Raw genomic sequence first — 14,842 nt, 5'->3', positions numbered from 1 at the left:
ATGCACAATTTAAATCTTGCAAATAAACCCAACAGAGATACTGAGAGGAAGACATTGATAAGAACCAGCCATTACATCCCTCAGTATCCAGGTTACGCCATGAGGCTTACTGCAGCGCCTCTCTGAAGCCAGAGGCTGATAAGGTATCTCAGCAGTCAGCCCTGTGGGTGCCAACAAATAGAACCACCACCCCTTCAAGCCATATCTGGAATAAGATTCACAAGAGAAGGCTGCCATTCACACACACAGTCTTAACTGACCAGTCACTACTGGGGTGTATTAATTACGCCGAATCTGTTTCTTAAATGGTGGCAAACAGGGAAGAACCTAACTAAATTTGTCCAATAGAAACGCTTGTTTTAGTTGCAAAACTTCTTTGGACTAATAATTACAGCCCTAAAGTAAGGAAAAGGACCAGGGGTCTGGACGTATATCGCCTACTGCAAAAATACCTCATATGGCTGCAACATAAGGACAGCATTTACCAAATGTCATGCAATACAGATTTTGTAGATGGCCCCTGTCAACACAAGTCGCTGGGTAATGAATAAGATTCACTTGTGGGATTTTATCCAGTTAAAATGTTAGACATGACAAGCAGAGATCATCTTCAAAATACTGGAGTAGCCTAGCTAGTTAAACACAAACCTCAAGGATCACTCATTCTTCACAACAGCTACAGATGGTGGGAGAGAAATGCACACTGATGTGAGGCTCACAACAATCATTGTATTAGACAATTAGAGATCACATGATAAGCCTACTAAACATTTAGGTGCAGATGACTGGGACAATTCAAAACAGTCACCCCTCCACCCATTAAAACAGTGTAATGATGTGAATGTAACCAGCCAGCTAATAAAACTATTCTACAGGTATAGTAGTAATTTCCTTTACCCACAAAACTGCCTACAATGGGTGTTTTGGGCCATGCTTAATATGAGAACAGGCTCTGTTCTAAGCAAAACTCCCCTAGCTGGTATTGCATAAGGCCTAGCCCCTAGGTTAATCAGTTCTGTTTCAAGGTGATGAAATGTTCAGTCTCTGCTAGCATGCCTTCCATGTCCTTGCACGTAAGTTTGCAAGCAGCACTTGTGGTTAGATATTGTTCTGCTATTATCTTACTAACCATAATGTATTATCTATACTGAACAAAAACAAATGCAACAATTAAATATTTTACTGAAAAACAGTTCATAAGGAAATAAGTCAGCTTAAATAAATGAATTAGGCCTAAATCTATGGATTTCATTTGACTGGGAATACAGACATGCAAAAAAGGTAGGAGCATGGATGATTAAACCAGTTAGTATCTGGTGTGACCACCATTTGCCTCATGCAGCGCGGCATCTTCGCATAGAGTTGATCAGCCGGTTGATTGTGACCTGTGGAGTGTTGTCCCACTCCTCTTCAATAGCTGTGCGAAGTTGCTGGATATTGGCAGGAACATGCTGTCGCACACGTTGATCCGGAGCCTCCCAAACATGCTCAATGGGTGACATGTCTGGTGAATATGCAGGTCATGGAAGAACTGGGACATTTTCAGCTTCCATGTGACGTGGGGCCGTGCATTATCATGCTGAAACATGTGGTGGCAGCGATGAATGGCATGAATGGGCCTCAGGATCACTTCACGGTATCGCTGTGCATTCAAATTGCCATTGATAAAATGCAATTGTGTTTGTCTGTAGCTTTTGTCTGCCCATACCCCCACCATGGGACACTCGGTTCACAGCATTGACATTAGCAAACCGCTCGCCCACACGATGCCATACATGTGGTCTGTGTTTATGAGGCTGGTTGGAGAGCTTATGGTAGAAAAATTAACATTAAGTTCCCAGGCAACAGCTCTGGTGGACATTCCTGCAGTCAGAATGCCAGTTGCCCACGCCCTCAAAACATGTGAAAAAAACTGCATATTTTAGAGTGGCCTTTTGTCCCCAACACAAGGTGCATCTTTATGTAATACATGTATCACTAGCCACTTTAAACTATGCCACTTTTATGTTTACATACCCTACACATTACTCATCTCATATGTATATACTGTACTCGATACCATCTACTGCATCTTGCCTATGCCGTTCTGTACCATCACTCATTCATATCTTTATGTACATATTCTTTATCCCTTTACACTTGTGTGTATAAGGTAGCAGTTGTGGAATTGTTAGATTACTCGTTGGTTACTACTGCATTGTCGGAACTAGAAGCACAAGCATTTCGCTACACTCGCAGACATCTGCTAACTATGTGTGACAAATACAACTTAATTTGTAGTGAGCATGCCATTTAATCACCTTGATATGCCACACCTGTCTGGTGGATCACATCTTGGCAAAGAATAAATGCAAATTAATTTTAGCACATTTGAGAGAAAGAAGCTTTTTGTGCGTTTGGAACATTTCTGGGTTCTTTTGTTTCAACTCATGAAACAAAGAACCAAAACTTTGCATGTTGCGTTTAGATATTTGTTCAGTGTAACTTGCTAGCAACGTACATCAATGGTGGACACGATACTGACGGGAGGGCTTTGGTAAGGCCTTGCTTTGGATACCAACTGGTTAGTTACAAAGCCGTACTGTCATTATTTGACTAGGGGCGCACATGTTTGTGGGTAACGTTAATAATGAATAGTTAACCACTCCGGCTTTTCCAATGAAGCCTACCTTACTTTAGCCACAAACGAAGTACGCCATCTTTTTGGGTCAGGGCGTTCAGCTAGCTAGGTAGTTTGCTGTCCAAGGTAAGCTAGCCAACCAGCCAGCAATAAATGAAGTGAATAACGTTAAGTTAGCCAGTTCCATCTGTGTCAACGTGCTACAAATCATGACACTTGCGGGAAAACTTGTCTGGTCAGTGAGTGACGTCTCGATACGCACGGACATAGTTTTTATATAATAAAACAGGTGAAATGCTGGAAACAAAATCATTTGTAGTTTACAAATAACGTTCCCAAAACTGCTACTAACCCAGGAGTACAGCACCTGAGAAGCCAATCCCAACAAAAAGGCCTCGCCTAGCCACCCAGCCCTGTCCTGAAATCTGACCCGCTCTTGCGTCCCGATTTTCCGGCAGTGCGTTGGGGCTAGTGCCAGGCCCAGATTACTGTTTCATCTAAGCACAGCCTTGCGTGACTAGCTCGTTTTAAAATAATAATAATCATGTATGAGAAAATGCAGTGTACATACCCTGAGGTGTTTTAGTGCCGCAGTTTCCTAAATGTTGAAATTAAATGGAGAGTTCCCCAGAGCAGCACAACTCAACGCTGCCTGTGTATCTTGTTTCGCGGGGGCGGGTCGATATGTCTCAGCACACAGCGTAAAATTCAACTAAGAGAGGACTGGAGATGAGGATATAGGAAAGGCAGGGCCTTCTTCTCTGATAGGGGTTTTGAAGCAACGTGGGTGTTTAAAATGTGGGCCCCTCCCTTGCCCCGCTCGATGTTAATAATAGACACTTGGAAAATATAGAAATGTTTTATTTAAATATTACAGATTAACATTGAGAAAACAAATACTACATATCTAACAACGTCATTGAATATCATTATAGAAGATATATTCAAACAGCATCACTCATAAGTCCACAAGCTTCCTTAAAATTCCTCTCTCCTCACCTCCCCACCCATTGACATCCCTTTCCCCATCCGACTCATTCTTTCTCTGTCTCCATGGACACAGGCTCTCCTATGACCTGCAGCTCTGCTTCATAGTGTCTCTTCAGGCCCTTCAGATAGATGCGTAGGCTGTCAGGGTCCAGCCTGGAGTTCCTGGCTGTCTGCAGGAGCCGAGTGGCCAGGTGGTACACTGCTCTCTGCCGTTGCGTTTCCGGATCACTGTGGTGCTTGGCCTGAGTTAGGGTTGGAGGAAGACGACAGGTTGACGGACCATCAGGGACTACAGAGAATAAGATGATGGATAGTAAGTTAGATCTAAATAATGATACTGTAAAGCATACCAAAAGCATGGCCTACTGGAAAAGCATACCAAGAGCTGTTGGCTGACTTTAGAGCTAATCGCCTTTGCTTCTTGGATTATGGTTGAAGGCAGTGCAGTCATCTCCGCAGCCCTCAGACCTGAACATTACAGTACACCTTATACAATTAAGGTGAATGATTGAGATTGGACAATGTTAAGTGTCTGATTGTATTTCCTTACCGTAGTTTCTTTCCTCAGAGCTTCCACGGCTCAGCAGGAAGGTATAGATGACACGCTCTGTACCAGTGTCACCAGTGCGGGTGTGCTGAACCTCCATGTGCTGGTTTTCCACATTGGGGTACAATGTCTCCAACTCACATAGTTCCAGGAAGTGTGTGGCGAACAGCGTGAACGCCTGGGACCAGCAGGTAAACAGCTGAGCACACATTTATCTTATGATAGATTGTGAACTGAGCAGGAAGTCAAAGAAAAGAAAGGCCTCCATGATTCATACACAAAAATACAATTAATCACATATTGTTTCAGACAGGAGGCACTGTGCTGGTTGGCCACACTGTACCTACCCTGAGGCTAAGGAGGAATTCGCAGACAGAGTGACAGATGCCGACACCCTCCTCAGCACTAGTACCACGCCCAAGCTCGTCTATGATAATGAGAGACCTATCACTCACATTATGGATTAAATATGAGACCTTGGGAGTACAAAGATTGGAATCAGAATTACTTTGCGGTATTTCGAAAATACATACAAAACCACTGAGTGGCAAATATCTATGGGAAATGTACCTCCTTCATTTCCACCATAAAGGTTGAGGAGTTGGTCTCAAAGTCATCATCCACCCCGATTCTGGTGAAAATCTGGTCAGCAATGCGGAAGGAGGCATACTCAGCAGGGACAAAGGAGCCTAGATCAGATTCATTATATAAGTAGCCTGTGAGTAAGCCTGTTGAATGGTTACAACACTGAAAATTAAGTTAATTATATAACTACATTCCATTTTAAATTAATTTAGTAGTTTCCCACCTATCTGAGCCATGATCTGGCACAGCGCCACCTGTTTGAGGTAGGTGGACTTGCCGCTCATGTTGGGCCCAGTGATGATGACAAAGTTGCTGCCCTCAGAGATGTAGCTGTTGTTGGACACGGGCTGCTGGCCAACGATGCGCTCCAGAATGGGGTGACGACCCTGCTTGATGGCCAGTGTGTCTGTGAACTCAGGACGCACTGCAGGCACAGAGAAGGAAAACAACTTTAGGAAGAACACAATACAAATTCATAATTACATGGTTAGTAAATAAATGTTTTACTCAGTGTTGAATTGCTGTAGATGACATTCAGTTGGGTTTGTTATTTTATCACACATTTTATGAGAAAATTCAAAACACTTCTAGCATGCAGTCGAAACAGACATCTACAGTAGTCGTGTCATGCAGAAAGATTGGTCTGGTCAAATACAGTAATGGTTTCTTGACCAGGGTAATCTGAGAGTGAGATGACAGACAGAGAAGGCCGACAGTCAGCACGTGTCCCTCCAGAGATCCTGTTTCAGACAGCTGTGGGCCATTGGTCACCACCCACATGGTTATGGGAGCTGCTGCCCAGACAACTTAAGCTAGCAGGGCAACCAATGTTAAATAGAGAGCAGATCACAGCAGCCTCTTCGTCACTTATAGAGGAGAACAGAGGGTGCTGCTGCTGACACACTATTTACTCATGCTGCCATGAGAGATGGATGAGTGGGTGGGTTTCTTCAGATACTGTCTAGACTCAGAGCGAGGTCAAACCACTCCAGGGATGGCTTGAATCTGACTGAATTTGAGCAACACATACTTTTTGCAGATATGTAGGCAGGAAATTAATAATTGATTACATTTAACTTTCCTACTTGATTTACCATAGTCTGAGATGGTGCATGCATTGGCTAGTGACAGCAGCATGTCTAGCATGGACACAGCATCGGACAGTTTGTAAAGACAGTGGATATGCTCATGAACTGTATTCAGCAGCTGACACACCACCCTGGAAAGAGATAGGTGGAAACAGGACAAAATTATCTACAATGCCAAACGCAATAGCCCCATCTACTGGGTAAACAATATTAAGTCACTCCAACTTCCCTCAAATACATTTTATGACACGTGATCATAACAGAAATAAAGGGTAGGTTTGACAGACAGATCAAAGCAAAGAATACATATTTTTCTGTACACATTATACACTGAAAATGTAGCCTGATAATTGTGAGACTGAAGCTGCTCTTTACTCACACATAGGACATGTGAAATATTTCCCTCAGGGCCTCATCACAGCGATCATTCATCTTCATCAGGTCTGCTGTGGTGAAGCTGTAGTTGTTCTTGTGCTTCGTCACCTGAGGAAAGTGTGAATAAAAACACAGCAAGAATATGAAAATATATTACTATGGAGAATTCCTGAACAAGTTTTAGTGTAAATATAGAGCCAAAGCAATTGACAGGTACAACAATTTTAAACCATGAACATGAAGCTATATGACACTTTGTAATGGGTTCTCACTTAAAGCTCTGTATACCCCATTGCCACAGTCCAGCATTGTCAGGTACAGAGGTGTTCATCAAATAAGTTATTACCTTGATGAAGTCAGCTGGGAGTTCTCCATCAGGTAAAGCTACACCCTCCAGTTTCATCTGGATGAAGAAGCCTCGAGCTGTGCTGAAGCTGGTGCGTATCGGCAAGCCATACTTCTCCCCCACCTGGTCAACCAGCCCTGTGCATCAACATGGGTCATTATGTAATTCCCACCAGGAAAGATTGACTGTAGGCTACACATAACACATCAAAGTGTTTGAAATCAATTAGGCATAATCCGATAAGAGATTATACATTTGCATATCCCTTTAAGACATCATAACCATCTAGTGAACACCTGCAATGTCATCCACAATCTCAGTGTAGGCTCGCCGGGCAATGTCCAGGAACTCGTTGATGTTGGGGCGCACAGCGTAGCACTTCTGTGTGCGCATGTTCAGGCTCCCCTTCATGTAGCTGGTGTCATCATTAATCACTGACTTGATCTGCTCCAGGATCATGTCAAACCTGAGAACATAACAGGATCAATGGAGGCAATGTGCCTGAGAGGTGTTCTATCGAGAGGCTTGTTAATGGAAAACCCAATCCCTTTAGTGATTATGTACCTGTTGTCCTCCAGTGAGCTGCTGTAAGCCTTCAGCAGAGCAGTGTTACAGTTCTTCAGCACCATCTGTTTACACAATACTTGTAATAAAAAGGCACATGGTACAACAGTAATGATTTTGAATATATTATAAGGACACCGAGCACTTACCCTCAGTGGTGGTACCAACTCCAGAGTATGCTTCAGCTGAATCACATGTGTAATCTTTGACTCTGCAACTTGAACCTTCATTGAGAAGAAAATGGATAGATTCTAACATTCCTCTCACTGTTCCATCATTATGGCTCTGACAACTCTTATCTTCAGGAAACCATTTTTTTAAAATCTATATGTACCGTTTCCTGCTTGGGGATCTGGACAAGAACAGAGAGCAGTTGGTCTATATCCAGAAAATGTCCAATGGCTGCAGTCACAGTAGAAATGAGCAAAGGAAATACACAAGTTCACACTAATCTGTACAGAACTGTCAATCAATATTGAAAACCTATCACTGTAATATAAGGTAATGCAGTTAGTAGCTGTTACTAACCATTCTTTAAGCCAAAGAAGAGCTCCTCATCCTGTAACAGCTCTTGAATGGTGTCTAGACGTATGTTTATGGTATCGACATCCAGCAAGGGCTCTAGAATGTTAGAGCGCAGCCTCCTTCCCCCACCAGGGGTTTTGGTGTAGTTCAGAACCCCTATCAGGGTATGTTCACTCCTGCACACACACACACTAGACGTCACATACTCTCTTGATGTATTGACCATGTTTGAAATACTGATAAGTGAGACAGTTTCACATCCTTCTGCCACGCCACCATACCTGTGGTCCCTGTTGTTGACAACCAGCTCCAGGTTAGTGGCAGACGCTGAGTCGATCATGGCAGTATGCTCACTCCCTTTGAAGCTTACTTTCAGTGACTTTGGTGCATAAATGGAGTTCTGAATGAACTCAAAGTATTTCAGTAAAGCAGCCGCAGCTGCCAGGCAATAGTATCTGGGGATGAACACTGCAGTTTACTGGACGGGTTATTCTGCCTGATTGATTATTATGAAGTGACAGACTATTATTGTTGTGCTCTCTGAGCCCAGTGACATACTTAGCTTGCACCTCCATAATAACAGTGCTGTACTCTGGTGCAGACAGTTGCTGGATGTATTCCAGCCCTTTTCTCTCATTGAAGTACTTTCTCTGGATTGCAGTGAAAGCTACTGACTGAAACATAAAGAAGGTTAGGCAACAAATAACACATAAGACAAAAGTCTCACTTCAGCAGTATAGACAGACCACCTTGACTCAGCACCTGAAAGTTTTCTGTGATTAGGCAGTATAGCTTGGTCCCTTTGCCTTTCTCACTGGCAGTGTCTGGCATCAGTATCTCGAGTGGCACCAGGATGTGAAGCTTGGTGATAACCTGGTAGTGGATCAGAGACAAGTTTAACGCTCATTTAGTACACTGAGATAACCATGCACTTAGCTAGGCTGCATGGAGATGGATTTGCCTGTCTCTCCCTGTTCTGAGATACTGAAGACAGTAAACCAATTCAGCCTGTTTGTTTATTATGGTCTACCTTGGCATAGGTCCCAGTGTCTGCAAACTGATAGAGGACCAGCTCTGGGCATTTCAGGTTGATACTGGCCATGCCAATCTCCCCCCTGGCCAACCCACGCCCTTCTACCACCGCCACAATCACAGAGGCAGCAGTGGTCGATGTCACAGAGGAGCAGCTAGTGGTCACTGCAGGGATGGAGAGAGCGGAATAATTCAACTCTCAAACTGAGACAGCCCAGTGAAAAACAACTCAGTTGCGTGTGTCTTTATGGCTTTTACCAGAGGGTTCAGTCTGTGGCGTCCATGCAGGGTGTATGCCTAGAGCCCCAGCTAAGCCTGGGGTCCTCCCAAGTCTGGGGGTCCCCCCCATGAGTCTGGGGGTCCCACAGAATGAGGAGCCACTGGATGGTGGGACAGATGAACTTGTCCGTCCCCCTCTGAAGCTGTGAATCACTTGACCAGAGTCAAAGAAAGAGGCCATCAAATCTTAGACTACAACTCAATCTAAATAAGCCTGCCTGGCTAAGTGCTTTGTAGCCTAGATAATAAAACATATGAACATGTGTATAAGCCTTATTTAGAGAATTTGGCAGTCCTTAACTTTGCCAACATGATTTCCATTTCATCAGAATCGTTAGCTTTGCTATCGAGCATGCTTGTTTACATAGCTAACGTTAAATAATTTCTGCAGACCTACCTCTTGTGAGCAGCCCTGCAGATGTTGATCCACGACCGAGTGACACAGGCCCACTTTGTCCGCCTCGATGATCCAAAGGTGACAGCACCGAGCTTCTTCCGGAGTCCGTGGTGTTGCCAGGTGTCAACTCCTCTGTGCTACTTCGAAGCATTTAAAGAGTTTTGATGGTGATTCGGCACAGAAATTTTGAGAAATTATAATAAATGTAGGACACGTCACAGTTTGTTAACCTCAAGGAAGCGCTCGTGTATAACTTTCCCGCCACGTCAGGTGAATGGGCACGAGTCAGCTAACTTATTCAGCGCACGAGCGTAATACCAGGCACAGTTCACACACACACTAAGCTGCATTTGTAATTGTAAAGCAAACATTAATGGTGCTTCCACAACAACTGGGATCTTGGGGAAAAAACCTAGGTCAAATCATCTTGCCATTGATACTCAGGTCGGAAAGTCGGGAGTTCCCCGTTCATGCCTGTTCAAAATATTTCCCCCAGTCGGAACTAGTTTATTTCCGAGTTTCCAGCTGTATTGAACGCACTGAAGTCGGAGAAGACCGAGTTCCCAGTTGATATGAACGCAGCAGTAGACCAGCCCCGGCTGCTATATCACATTTGTATTTATGGGAGAGCCACCCCCTTAAATAGACCGGAACAGACTATTTTTTCCTAATGGTAAACGGCCTGAGTTACCTATCTTCATTTATCCACCATCTTTGGTAGCATTTCGCCAGGTGGGTTGTGCTACACGTCTAGGTGGGCGTGGATTAAGTGGCGAAGAGTTCACAACACCAGAGAACAAGATATCGGAACAAACAGAACAATATACATATTTTGTAAGAGATGTTGAGAAAACGACGGATATAAAGCAGTGTTTTAAAGGATGGACCCCAACATTATGTGATTGCGTTTAGAGGGTAGAGCACTAATATTGGAAGACCTCATCTAAAATTTCTTCCTATTATATACAGTACATTCAGAAAGTATTCAGATCCCTTGTCTTTTTCCACATATTGTTCAGTTAGAGCCTTATTCTAAAATATTTTTTCTCCTCTCATAATCTACACAAAATAATCCATAATGAAAAAGCAAAACTATTTTTTTGTATTTTGTTTTATAAAATATAAACGGATTACATATTTACAAAAGTATTCAGACCCCTTACTCAGTACTTTGTTGAAGCACCTTTGGCGGCGATTACAGCCTAGAGTCTTCTAGGGTATGATGCTACAAATCAAATCAAAGTTAATTTGTCACGTGCGCCGAATGCTTACTTACGGGCTCTAACCAACATTGGAAAAAAGACAGTGGAAAATAACAGTAGCTAGGCTATATACAGGCACTGGTTAGTCGGGCTGATTGAGGTAGTATGTACATGTAGATATGGTTAAAGTGACTATGCATATATGATGAACAGAGAGTAGCAGTAGCGTAAAAGAGGGGTTGGCGGGTGGCGGGTGGCGGGACACAGTGCAGATAGCCCAGTTAGCCAATGTGCAGGGGCACTGGTTGGTCAGGCCAATTGAGGTAGTATGTACATGAATGTATAGTTAAAGTGACCATGCATATATGATAAACAGAGAGTAGCAGCAGCGTAAAAGACGGGTTGTAGCCATTTGGTTACCTGTTCAGGAGTCTTATGGCTTGGGGGTAAAAACTGTTGAGAAGCCTTTTAGTCCTAGACTTGACACTCCAGTATCACTTGCCATGCGATAGTAGAGAGAACAGTCGGTGGCTGGGGTCTTTGGAGGCCGAGCAATTGCCATACCAGGCAGTGATGCAACATGCTCTCGATGTTGCAGCTGTAGAACCTTTTGAGGATCTGAGGACACATGCCAAATCCTTTTAGTTTCCTGAGGGGGAATAGGCTTTGTCGTACCCTCTACACGACTGTCTTGGTGTGTTTGGACCATTCTAGTTTGTTGGTGATGTGGACACCAAGGAACTTGAAGCTCCCAACCTGCTCCACTACAGCCCCGTCGATGAGAATGGGGGTGTGCTCGGTCCTCCTTTTCCTGTACTACACAATCATCTCCTTAGTGTTGGTTACTTTGAGGGATAGGTTGTTATTCTGGCACCACCCAGTCAGGTCTCTGACCTCCTCCCTATAGGCTGTCTCATCATTGTCGGTGATCAGGCCACTGTTGTGTTGTATGCAAACTTAGTTGGGGTCATGCCTGGCCATGCAGTCGTGGGTGAACAGGGAGTACAGGAGGGGACTGAGCACGCACCCCCGAGGGGCTCCAATGTTGAGGATCAGCATGGCAGATGTGTTGCTACCTACCCTCACCATCTGGGGGCGGCACGTCAGGAAATCCAGGATCCAGTTGCAGAGGGAGGTGTTTAGTCCCAGGATCCTTAGCTTAGTGATGAGCTTTGAGGATACTCTGGTGTTGAACGCTGAGCTGTAGTCAATGAATAGCATTCTCACGTAGGTGTTCCTTTTGTCCAGGTGGGAAAGGGCAGTGTTGAGAGCAATAGAGATTGCATCAACTGTGGATCTGTTTGGGCAGTATGCAAATTGGAGTGTGTCTAGGGTTTCTGTGATAATGGTGTTGATGTGAGCCATTACCAGCCTTTCAAAGCACTTCATGGCTATGGATGTGAGTGCTACGGGTCTGTAGTCATTTAGGCAGGTTGCCTTCGTGTTCTTGGGCACAAGGACTATGGTGGTCTGCTTGAAACATGTTGGTATTACAGACTCAGTCAGGGGAATTTATATGTTTAAGGTAATGACTAAACAATTCCACCCTGAAACTTAATTATTAGATTATGTGTAACGATCGTCATATGAAGGAGTGGACCAAAACGCAGCGTGGTAAGTGTTCATGATCAATTTAATACTCAAAACACTCAAACAAAATAACAAAGAGGGATAACCAAAACAGTCCTGTCAGGTGCAGACACTAAACAGAAAACAAAGCCAGTGACTGATGTGTTGTACTCCTAAATGCCATCGGAAGAATCCCGGAACATGTTTCAGTCTGTGATAGCAAAACAGTCCTGTAGTTTAGCATCTGCTTCACCTGACCTCTTTTTTTATAGAACGAGTCACTGGTGCATCCTGCTTTAATTTTTACTTGTATGCAGGAATCAGGAGGATAGAATTGTGGTCGGATTTACCAAATGGAGGGCGAGGGAGAGCTTTGTACAGCTGACTGAGTGCGTGCCAGCATCCATCTGTGATGGTAAATAACCAGCCACAAAAAGTATAGCTGAAAACTCTCTAGGCAAATAGTGTGGTCTGAATTTTATCACAAGATACTCTACTTCAGGCGAGCAAAACCTTAGATTTCGTGCACCAGCTGTTGTTTACAAATATGCACAGACCTTGTCTTACCGGAGTGTGCTGTTCTATCTTGCCGATGCAGCGTATATCCCGCTAGCTGAATATCCATGTCATCATTCAGCCATGATTCTGTGAAACATAAGATATTACAGTTTTTGATGTCCCGTTGGTAGGATATTCGTGATTGTACCCTGTCTAATTTATAGTCCAATGATTGCATGTTGGTGAGTAATATTGACGTTAACGGCAGCTTTCCACTCGCCTTCTGCGAATCCTTATGAGGCACCCCCTCTGTGTCCTCTGTACCTGCATCTCTTCCTCTTGCCAATAACTGGGATGTTGGCCTTGTCGGGTGTTCGGAGAATGTCCTGTGCGTCCTGCTTGTTGAAGAAAAAATCTTTGTCTCATTCGAGGTGAATGATTGCTGTCCTGATGTCCAGAAGCTCTTCTTTGCCGTGAGATACAGTTGCAGAAACATTATGTACAAAATAAGTTACAAATAACATGAAAAACCCCCACATAATAGCACAATTGGTTGGGCACCCGTAAAACTGCTGCCATTTCTTCTGGCACCATTTTAACCACTACAAGCTAGGCACACCTGTATTTGGGGAGTTTCTCCCACTATTCTCTGCAGATCCCCTCAAGCTCTGTCAGGTTGGATGGGGAGCGTTGCTGCACAGGTATTTTCAGGTCTCTCCAGAGATGTTTTATCAGGTTAAAGTCCAGGCTTTGGCTGGGCCACTCAAGGATATTCAAGACTTGTCCTGAAGCCACTCCTGCATTGTCTTGGCTGTATCCTTAGGGTCGTTGTCCTGTTGGAATGTGAACCTTTGCTCCAGACTGAGGTCCAGAGTGCTCGTAGCTGTGCAGCAACGCTCCCCATCCAACCTGACAGAGCTTAAGAGGATCTGCAGAGAAGAATGCCAAGCTTGTAGCATCATACCCTAGAAGACTCAAGGCTGTAATCGCTGCCAAAGGTGCTTCAACAAAGGACTGAGTAAACAGTGTTTCTTCACTTTCTGTGAGTTCCCTCACAGTCCCCACTGTTCCGTAAGGTGTATTTATTTTTATTATATCTGATTCTACTGCTTGCATCAATTACCTGATGTGGAATAGAGTTCCATGTAGCCATGGCTCTATGTCGTATTGGGCACCTACCATAGTCTGTTCTGGACTTGGGGATTGTGAAGAGAGCTTTGGTGGCATATCTTGTGGGGTATGCATGCGTGTTAGTAGTTTAAACCTACACCTCGGTGCATTCAGCATGTCAACACTTCTTACAAAAACAAGTAGTGATGAAGTCAATCTTGCCTCCACTTTGAACCATTTGAGATGTACATGCATATTATTCATGTTATTAAAGGGCTCCTGAGTGGTGCAGTGGTCTAAGGCACTGCATCTCAGTGCTAGAGGTGTCACTACAATCCCTGGTTTGATCCCTGGCTGTATCACAACCGGCTGTGATCGGGAGTCCCATAGGACGGTGCACAATTGGCCCAGCGTCGTCCAGGTTAGGGGAGGGTTTGGCCCAGGGTAGGCCAACATTGTAAAATAAGAATTTGTTCTTAGCTGACTTGTCTAGCTAAATAATAAAACATAATGTTAGCTCTGTGTACACTTAAGGGCTAGCCGTGCTGCCCTGTTCTGAGCCTTTTGTCATTTTCCGAGGGCCCTCTTTGTGGCACCTGACCACAAGACTGAACAATAGTCCAGGTGTGACAAAACTAGGGCCTGCAGGACCTGCCTTGTTGATAGTGTTGTTAAAAGAGAAGTGCTTTTTTTATGGACAGTCTTGTCTCCATCTTAGCTACTGTGTTTTTACATTGACAGTTTACAATCCTGAGTTACTCCAACCAGTTTACTTCCCTCAACTTGCTCAATTTCCACATTATTTATTTCAAGATTTAGGGGTTTAGTGAATGATTTATCACAAAAACAGTGCTTTTCATTTTTGAAATATTTAGGACTAACTTATTCCTTGCCACCCGTTCTGAAACTAACTGCAGCTCTTTGTTTAAGTGTTGCAGCGATTTCACTTGCTGAAATGTATGGTGTTGAGTCATCCATATACATAGACACACTGGCTTTACTCATAGCTAGTGGCATGTCATTAGAAAATATTGAAAAAAGTAAGTGGCCTAGACAGCTGCCTTGGGGAATTCCTGATTATACCTGGATTATGTTGGAGAGGCTTCCATTAAAGA

The 14,842-nt window shown here is 43.9% G+C and overlaps 2 protein-coding genes across 6 annotated transcripts in view; both read right to left on the bottom strand.

Moving 5' to 3' along the window:
• Positions 1–3,378, bottom strand: part of LOC109904078 (kinectin) — a 32,921-nt gene extending 29,543 nt beyond the window's left edge. Inside the window, exon 1 of the mRNA XM_020501189.2 lies at positions 3,192–3,378. The gene's annotated coding sequence lies outside the window, so the exon portion shown is untranslated. The remainder of the gene's footprint in view (positions 1–3,191) is intronic.
• An 85-nt stretch (positions 3,379–3,463) lies between these two features.
• Positions 3,464–9,843, bottom strand: msh4 (mutS homolog 4). 5 transcript variants are annotated; one of them, XM_020501192.2, is made up of 20 exons: positions 9,349–9,842; positions 8,931–9,104; positions 8,671–8,837; positions 8,403–8,513; positions 8,199–8,314; positions 7,922–8,095; positions 7,644–7,816; positions 7,450–7,517; positions 7,265–7,339; positions 7,116–7,180; positions 6,848–7,017; positions 6,552–6,688; positions 6,210–6,313; positions 5,837–5,961; positions 4,966–5,166; positions 4,728–4,846; positions 4,505–4,633; positions 4,161–4,335; positions 3,961–4,078; positions 3,464–3,852 (listed from the first exon to the last, which is right to left on the bottom strand). In XM_020501192.2, the coding sequence occupies exons 1-20, from the start codon at positions 9,497–9,499 to the stop codon at positions 3,732–3,734; spliced, it is 2,673 nt and encodes an 890-aa protein (XP_020356781.1). In that variant the 5' UTR covers positions 9,500–9,842; the 3' UTR covers positions 3,464–3,731. The 5 variants fall into 5 exon arrangements, with proteins under 5 accessions (XP_020356781.1, XP_020356779.1, XP_020356780.1 ...); XM_020501190.2 differs by having other exon boundaries at positions 3,990–4,078; positions 9,349–9,616; XM_020501193.2 differs by having other exon boundaries at positions 3,466–3,899; positions 3,990–4,078; positions 9,349–9,620.
• Between the last annotated feature and the right edge of the window lie 4,999 nt (positions 9,844–14,842).

This window comes from Oncorhynchus kisutch, linkage group LG14 (genome assembly GCF_002021735.2).
Source record: "Oncorhynchus kisutch isolate 150728-3 linkage group LG14, Okis_V2, whole genome shotgun sequence".
NCBI lineage: Eukaryota > Metazoa > Chordata > Actinopteri > Salmoniformes > Salmonidae > Oncorhynchus > Oncorhynchus kisutch.
The sequence above is the reverse complement of the archived record's forward strand: the minus strand, read 5'-3'. Positions and strand labels throughout refer to the sequence as shown.